The 8,879-nt window shown below is 40.9% G+C and overlaps 2 protein-coding genes across 2 annotated transcripts; one reads left to right on the top strand and one right to left on the bottom strand.

Annotated features, from left to right (window-relative positions):
* Positions 1-225: 225 nt before the first annotated feature.
* LOC121636137 lies at positions 226-1,604 on the top strand. Its single transcript, XM_041979428.1, has 5 exons — positions 226-427; positions 543-712; positions 814-1,062; positions 1,155-1,397; positions 1,566-1,604. The coding sequence occupies exons 1-5, from the start codon at positions 289-291 to the stop codon at positions 1,602-1,604; spliced, it is 840 nt and encodes a 279-aa protein (XP_041835362.1). The 5' UTR covers positions 226-288.
* A 1,362-nt stretch (positions 1,605-2,966) lies between these two features.
* Positions 2,967-7,289, bottom strand: LOC121636139 (BEN domain-containing protein 5-like). Its single transcript, XM_041979431.1, has 3 exons — positions 7,165-7,289; positions 5,224-5,434; positions 2,967-3,284 (listed from the first exon to the last, which is right to left on the bottom strand). Exons 1-3 carry the CDS (start codon positions 7,285-7,287, stop codon positions 3,148-3,150), a joined length of 471 nt encoding a protein of 156 aa, XP_041835365.1. The 5' UTR covers positions 7,288-7,289; the 3' UTR covers positions 2,967-3,147.
* Positions 7,290-8,879: the final 1,590 nt, after the last annotated feature.

The raw sequence follows: 8,879 nt of genomic DNA, 5'->3' as shown, positions 1-8,879 counted from the left end.
CACAGGAAAAAGAGAAGAAGATGCAGCTGTATTTTTATGTAAAATTCACACTGGAAACATATTTTAATGTGTGCCCTCTCTCTCTTCCTGTTCCACTATTTCTTCTCTCTTCTTCTTTCATCCAACAGCTGGATGTCTTCTTTGGTGAGGGGAGCCAAAATGAAGATAACCACAGCCGAGTTTTACTTAAAAAATGTGGCAAACTTTCTAAAGTTTTTTGCTGAGACCCCTGCCAGAACCAGCCGCCTGACCAAAGTGCAGATCTGCTCAATTCAAAGAGGAATCAAGATGTGCATTAAAAACTTACAGAAAGAAGTGGTGATTCACCAAATGTCTGTGAAGAGACAGAAGGTGGGGAAGCTGCCTCCTCGAGCGGATATGAAAGCCTGCCTTACCCGGGCAAAGCAGAGGATCCCCGAGCTGTTGGGTAAGTTCCTCTTCTCAGTCTGTCTTTCTTTTAATTTAAAATGACTGACAGAGATGATTTATCAATAAAGTTTCATGCTGAGTGCTCTCTCTCTCTCTCCCTCCCTCCTCATTAGACAATCTGGAGGAGGACTACAACAACAGAGAACGCTTCCTCCTTTATGGCTACCTCACAGCCTATTGGAGCTGCCTCTATGGACACCGGCCCGGCGTGTACGCCAACCTAACAGACGGCGAGGTCCTGGAGGCAGAGAAGTTGGGGGGAGAGGATGGCTTCCTCCTTTATGTAAGCACTCTTGACACTCCTGTCCAGTGGTGTGAGGTGGCCATGTTAGTGGATTGTAGGCTCACACTTCTTTCCTTCTCTGTCTCTGTGTGTAAAAACAGGTGAAAGAGCACAAAACAGTCAAAACGTTTGGAGAAGCCCAGATGTTTCTGACCACTGAGGAGTTTGGCTGGATCCAGAGGTGGATGGCCATAAAAGCCTCAGTAAAGGAGAAGAACTCTTTTGTGCTCTTCACTAAGGGCAGGGGGCCATCTAAAAACCTAAACACGTACTTGCGGCTGGCCTGGCGGGAGATGGGGCTCCAGGGGGAAATTAATTTTACCCTCCTTAGAACAGCCATTGCCACCTATGTAAGTTCCCACTCAAGCTCAATAATCACTCACAGACAGACGTGAAAACTCTGCTTTTATTCTCATTAATTCTTGTTCATCTTGTCTTAAAGGCCAAGCAGTCCAGCAACCCAGCTGACCGTAAGAAAGTGGCTGAGTACATGTGCCACGACGTCAGGACGGCCGATAAATTCTACGCACGAAACCCGGACGTCACAGAGGCTGCTGCAATCCGGGGCATCTTTTCGAGCAGCCTGGGGGAGATGCCCAGCACTTCGGGGGCCTGTAGGAAGAGGAAGAGGCAGGCAGAAGAGAGTGAGGAGGAGGAGATGGAGGAGCAGCACTGGAGGATTGAGGCGACGGATGAAGAAGAGGAGCAGGAGGAGGAGGAAGAAGAAGGGAAAGAGGAAGGAGGCGGAGGAGGAAGAAGAAAAGGGGGAGGAGGAGGAGGAAGAAGAAGGAGAGAAGGAGGAACAGGGCAAGGGACAGCTTAAGAAAAAAGAGGTTGGTTCCCCTTACTCCAGGCTGACCAGGGCGGCTGCCCGTGCCAGGTGCTCGGTTAGGCTGAGCCCTTTTAAAATCCAACAAATGAAAGCAGTTTCGTCCAGAGTAAAGAAAACAATTGCAAAAAGAAGACTAAACATGTCAAAAAAGTAAAAGATCTGTAAATAAATTTGTAAATAGTTCATTGTTCATTTTGTTCTTTATTGTTCTAAAAATGTTGTTTTTGTTGTTTTAAATAAATGTGTTAAATGTTTCCTGATTTCTGTTTGACTGTGGACAAGAGGTGAAAGAGGGTTCCAGTGACAATAAATAAACACAAGAAAAAGAGGCAAAAACTTTGAATAGTAAGAGATAAATAATTTTATTTCATTAAATGATGCAAAATTACAATGATTAAACTTTGATGGCATTTGACCAGGTAAAATACAAGTTTATGGATAAATTAAATCTTTAAAAAATCCCTCACATCTAATACTAATACTACTACTAATACTAATTGGAGGTCAGTTGCAGTATGTGTACAGAGGCTATAACTGGGTCATACTTTGTGCTAGAGGTTTGAAAATCCGTAGATGGACTCATATAAGTCCAGTGAGTGTGTGATATTAATTTCATATCGATCTGTCCAGAAATGACCAAGTTATAGCCGCTGTCCACGAACTCGACCTGACGTTTCAATGTAAAGTCTCACCCGTGTACAAGAGGTCATAACTTCCCCAAATATGCTCCGAAATGGATGGGAATTAATATTTAAGGTCCTTGTTGAAGGCCAAACAAGTGCTCCAAGTTTGAAACAAATCGGACAAAGTACAGTCCAGTTATGACACCTTAAAACAGGTGTACACGTCTGATACTTGCCATTCAAACTCAGGACGAGTTCAAGGACACGATTATAACTCGGCCGTACGTGCACGTAGAAAGCTGAAACTCCAGATTCAGACTCCTGGAGGTCCACTCACACGGCCACACTGATTTCATACCGATCTGTCCAGAACCCTACTGAAAAAAACAGCTTGACCATCCTAAGCTGGTCAAGCTGGTCACCAGCTTAATTTCAGCTGGTCTAAGTACTCTTGCTGGTATAGCTGGTCTAGGGTGTGTTTTGAACACATTTTAGCTGGTCAAGCTGGATACTGATGGTTTTAGCTGGTCAAGCTGGATACTGATGGTTTTAGCTGGTCAAGCTGGATACTGATGGTTTTAGCTGGTCAAGCTGGAGGGGGAAATCTACACTCATGTTTTTGCTGCTTTATATAGGTTTAAGGTGGTATACTGAATATGGCATGTTTTAAACAGCACAAGACAATGTCAATGACATATTTATTAAACAAATCCATTCAATAATGACGGTAAGTTTCACATTTACTGCCAACATGTCAACATTTACTAAGTAATTTTCACCGTAAAAGTTTACCAGAACAGATAACTGAATTGGAAATCTGGTTAAACTGGTCATGAAAATGTACTATAAAAAGGCTATTAAAAGTCTATTTTAAAGCATAAACACAATAAAAATAAAACCTTAAGTGAAATGAAACCCAAAACCCTTATTTAAATAAATGACAAATGCAGTTTGATAAAAGCTTTCCATCAATTTTCATTTCATTTTTCCAAGTTTTTTTTGTCCTTCTTGTTCAAGTCTTGAATTTTCTGGGAGATAAAGAAGCCCACCAGCTTCGATCTCCTGTCCACCTCTGCCTTCTCCAGATCCTGGGCCCTCAACCAGCGATAGAAACAATCTTAAAAAAAGAATAAAAATTGATTAATTATTGGCCTGGAATAGAAAAAGTAAAATCTACTGCTTGTTCTAAGCATGCACTGTAATTTCACCTTGACTACACACAATGTTAAATAGGTTTAAAGGAACTTTATTCGGCATCTATTCACTGCTGGGCTTTAAGCTTGTTACATACTCAAAGAACTCTCTTCTTGTTCTTGTGCCCCCCCTTCAACTTTGTAACATGCAGTAAGCCAGTGGTTCCCAAACTGGGGGTCGGGACCCCTAGGGGGACCCAGACATATGTCAGGGAAGGGAGTTGAATAACCTGGCAAAACAGCTGTTTTGCTAGCAAAACATGGACACATTTTTTTTACAGTAGGCCTACTAACAGGCAAAACCATTATAGAACAACAGCAGTGATTTCAATTACCAAAAAAAAGAGATAAATAAAAATAATAAACTATCAAGATGCATATCTGTCCCTGAGCTTGATCAGGTGATGGTTCTGGTCAATGGTGGGTAATAAAGAAAGACCACAGTGGGTTGTGTCGGTTTTAATCCACTTTGGGGTTTTTCATCCATAGAAAAGATGCTGATCACTTTAGAAATAAACTCCTCAGCTGTCGTGGCAGAGACGTTTTTACTGAAAGCTTAACTCAGCTTCCTGGTTTAAAACACTATAGCAGTAGAATTAGTATTCCCTTTGACTCTGACATGGTTTTGAACAAAAGTTAACAAAGTATCAGCCGATAAATAAAAGACTGCTTCATGTAGGGGTGGTGAAAAAAATAGTTTTTAATCGGAATCAAGATTTTTGTTCATCAAGATTTAGAATGGTTTCAAAATTTCCAAGAATGGATTTTTTTAAAAGGCTAAAAATTATTAGCTTGACTACTTTCAAAGCTGCTTCTAAGTGACAAAGACATGTTAAAATTGTCATGTTAGCTAGGTTTAAATTGTTTTTTGAAGAAAATGATCAGTTTTCTTTCAACTAATTAAACAATTCCTCAGAACTGTTTCTGGCTTATAGAGGAATGGAGTTAATCAGCAGGTTTTGTTACTAAAGAGGATTGAATGCGAATTAAGATCGGTTTGAATCGATAATTGATACAGAATCGAATTGTTCCCCAAGAATCGGAATCGAATTGAAACGTGAGTTGCTGCTAGATTCACACCCCTAGCTTCATGGCACTTTTCTTCATACGCTCCTGTGTACGCATCGGGAGCATTTGTTGTGATGGGGAGGCTTGACTTCATTGATGTCGATGAAAGGGTGACCCAACAGAAAAAGTTTGGGAACCGCTGCAGTAAGCAATGCTGCATGCACAGGAATGCACCTGCTTGCAAACAGCAATAAAGATATATTAAATGATTTAAATATTTTGTATTTCAAAAGCAACTAGACTCCATGAAGACCTTTGCAGATTAAACCATCAGTCTGTTCAACAGTTTTCAAGGGATGCACCTTGTTGTCTGAATGAAATTGTGCTTTTTGCTATTATTTACATCAAATGAACACATTGTTATCGGTATCGGTGGAAGTTTACTTATCGTGCATCATTATTTTTATTTATCATTCCTTTTTTCATTTTCTTGTTATTTGAATAACCATTATGAATTTAGCCTTTTCTTTAATGGGAGTGTATGTAAACATTCATACGGCACTGTAACTTAAGCTTATGACAGTAGCTGAGCCACACATTTGTCTGTAATGTTAGCTAGGTCAGGGCTAAATATAAAAATGGACCCAGCTGCTCTTCACTTGCTGTGTCATTTTAAAAAGGAGGTGGGTCCAACGGTTCCGAAGATAGGGGGTCATACGAACTAATTTGAAAGCATGGTCTGGCTTGTGATGTCACTGTCCATGCTATATTTCAGTATATTTCCTGAAACTTGAGGCAGAATTTAGTATCTAGCTCCTTTAAAATGACATTTGTGTAAGGAGTTGTACTGTATACCTTTGAGGGTTCCCAGCCTGTCTGGGGTCAAGGGAGGCTTTGCCTCAGTGTTTTTGGTGGGGCATTCCTTTCCTGACACACTCCGTTGTTTTAGTTCACTGCTCCCCCAGATGGCCACTGCTAACTCTTTGACGTACAACGAGTCTTTTCTTGTGGCTTGGATCTTGTTCCAGACTTCCTCTCGCAGCCAAACCTCATTTCCAATATGAATCTGAAAAAGTAGTATTTACACATTTATTTTGCTAAATATTACAGAAATGCAGTAACAGTTGGGAGTGCTATTGGTTATTGACATTGTTGTAAATCTCTATTAATTTAAATGATCTTATATTCATAACATTTTCCAACTGCTTGCACTATGGAAGACAGCAATCCTGAACCTTTACATCATATTGTAAGGAGATGCAGGGAGAAAGAAATAGATGAAGATGGAGAGAAAGACCCCAAACTTAAAGGAATACTCCACCCTCAGAATGATGCTTCATTTTCTACTCACCCCCATGCTGATTAACACTCTGGAACACTTTTTTGATATTTATCATGCAGCCGGAGATATGGGGAGGTTTTCGTTCTCCATCAATTCCATTACAGTGATGTTGAACTGTGCCCGGGCAAAAAGGTCCACAATTTAGTGGAAACGATATCATATAGTATATTTTTAGACCCTAAACCCTAAAATATTGTATTTCCTGGATGAGAGTTCAAGATACTAGGGAAGCCGCGGCAGACTGGAACGCGCAACCCCCCCAGCTTCCTTAGTCTCATGTATGCGCAATGGGGAAATGCAATGTGCTGCATTTTAGCTCATAAAAATATACTAAATTATGTTGTTTTGAGTAAATTATGGATGCTACCCACTCAGGACACTTGGATTACATGGACCAGCAGTATGGAGGAATATTGCCAAGTTTTTGTGGACTTTTATAGACCTTTTTGAATGTGCACCGTTCAACATCACTGTAATGGAATCGATGCAGAATGAAAACCTCCCCATATCTCCGGCTGCATGTAAAATACCAAGAAAGTGGGTGGTGAAACATTAAAAACCCAACATAACGAGGTCATCCGCGTATCTGTCTGTTGCCTTGAACAGGCTATGTGCTACATATTGCGCTGCCATTCAGCGTCCGAATTTCCCGCACAGTCGTGGGGATGTGACGTAAACTGACGCTGTATGCGCGTTGCCGACAGCTCTTGAACAGGAAGAACATGGCCGCCGCAGACTCGGATTCAAACACTGAAGGGATATGGATGCTTCTGCAGCCAGCAAACGACCTGCATCCACTCTAAGCCCACAAAAAAGTGGCACCAAGAAGAAAAAGAAGACTTTTTCAGCGGCATCTTGTGAGTCTTAAAAAGAATATGTCCGGACAGGCTGTAAAGTGTTTGTGCACGCTCCCATGCTGTTACCCACAGCGCCTGTCCCGGCAGCACGGATTCAAAGTCGCCTTAAGTCCCTTTAAAAAAATTAAAAAAAAAATGAAAAATTCTAATGAACATGTACAGTTCATTAGCTCTGTCCAGACCATCAAGATTTGATTATCTCACTGATAATCTTGATTTGGGAGTTTTATCAGTTGATCCTGCTGGTAAAGAAGTCTTCTGTTGCCATGGAAACTCATCATAACAAGATTTTGAAAGAGCCAAAAAGAGCCTAAAATATCCAGAAAACTCTCCCGTGTAGTACAGCCTCCGAACCGACATGAAAATCCTCTTTGTAAAATCCTAATTTGACAGCTGAAGTCTATTAAAGACGCTTGTATTTAAAAAATCACGATAGCTAAGACAGAGCTACTACAATGTGCTGCCATCTAGTGGCGCATTCTAGAACACCAATAGTACATGCCATCCATTCATATAGTGAAGACATGTCAAATTAGAAGCAATCCCAAACCATTACTTGAAAGCTTACGAGGGAAGGGAAAACAAACAAACATGTACCTTCCCATCCTTCTTTTCCAATACCCTTGGGGTGTTCGGCAGCTGAAGAGGTTCACTCTCTGAATTGGGGCTGGTGGCTAAAGTTGTGGACTTGGTGACAGGCTCAGAGACCTGAGACATCATTGACCCTTTGTCCACAGAGTGTTAACATGTAACACAAACAGTGACAGTAGAAATTTGTTAATATTACAATAAATAGCTGTCAGCAACAAGAATTTAAAGTCTATAGCAATATCACCATTATAACAGGTCCTGTGGTATACATTTTGGCATAACATGATAAAAACACAAGTTGACTGTAGTAAATTTCCAACATACAGGTAATCATGAATATTTAATCTGTCACTTAAAAAGGGTCAGGAATATACAGTTAATTATTGATGTAATGATTTCTGTTGATTTATTAGAAGAGGTAACTGCACCCTTTTGTCCTCATAACTGGCCCGCAATGAAACAATCCTCGACCTGCATGATAATATTCAATTATAATTATAACTGGCCTAGTGGTATGTTGCACCAATCACTAATATACTGTGAATCTACAATAAATTCTACAACGCACTGCGTGGCGCACGCATGCGCCAGTCCTTGTCCCACTCATTCATCAGCTCCAGCAACCTGATCCCCTGTTGTTAATTGAGAAGATGATTGAAAATGTTTTTTTTTTGTGCCATCATGTACCACGAAGCCCGAATGCAGCTGAACGTTAGACTGAAGAGAGGAACCGCAGAGCTCTTGACAGCTGCAGGTGAAATAGCTGGAGAGTAGAAAAGCGTACTTTTAAAAAATGTATTCGATTTGTTTTTAGCAGCGCTGCAGTTACGGGAGATGCGCACGCGTTCCTGTCTGTCGTCCGACTGTCTGTCATCGAACTGCTGCATAACTGGCACATACTGTCAGGTCTTCCTATGTAACTTCTTGCTGACTGATATGACTGGAGGCACAAGTGTCAATATGTGCAAAGAGGTTATTTCAATAAGTTCTAAATAAAGAACGTGTCCGGCCATCGAATTGTACTAATTTTAACATTTTGGTCCACACTTTATTTGAGTTTGAGACCCCTGTTTTAGCCCGTACATGGCCAAAATGCATGAATGTATTCATGTACATGAGAATGTTTTTGTTTAGAAATAGTACATGATATTTTTTTATTTGGTACCATGTCATGTATATCATCTTTCAATTCAAATGTAGAATGTGTGGCCCTTAACCTGCTATTTCAAGTCAACCTGGCCCTCCAAAGGAAATGTTGCCCACCTGTTTTAGTCATTTCAAATTCTTCATTCAGGTAGGTGTCGCTGGTGGCAGGTAAGTGACGCTAATGCTGTAGGTGACGTAGTTCCGGGGGAGACGGCAGATTCAAACTAGGCGCGCCCAAACATTTCTACTTTCATTCGATTGTATTTTTTGCCAACTTAATCAAAATATTCTTTAAAGTAGGACTATAGTGTCTTTAAAAGGTACACTCTGGAGCACAGCGGGGAGGATTTGGCCAGCCTGACAGATTTTATAGATCGTTGTTACGACAGAATCGTCATGGGGAAACCAAACAACACCTCCACCCCCTCCACCTCATCCAAGTCCAAGAGACAGCGAAATGAGGATTCACCTGGAGCTATTTCACCAACGGGGAACGACTCAACAGATGTTCTGATCTCCATAGATAAGAAACTCAGTAGTTTTGATGCCCGTTTGAGTCTGGTAGAAATTTTCCA

This window comes from Melanotaenia boesemani, unplaced genomic scaffold, assembly GCF_017639745.1.
Source record: "Melanotaenia boesemani isolate fMelBoe1 unplaced genomic scaffold, fMelBoe1.pri scaffold_134_ctg1, whole genome shotgun sequence".
In the NCBI taxonomy this organism is placed as follows: Eukaryota; Metazoa; Chordata; class Actinopteri; order Atheriniformes; family Melanotaeniidae; genus Melanotaenia; species Melanotaenia boesemani.
The sequence above is the reverse complement of the archived record's forward strand: the minus strand, read 5'-3'. Positions and strand labels throughout refer to the sequence as shown.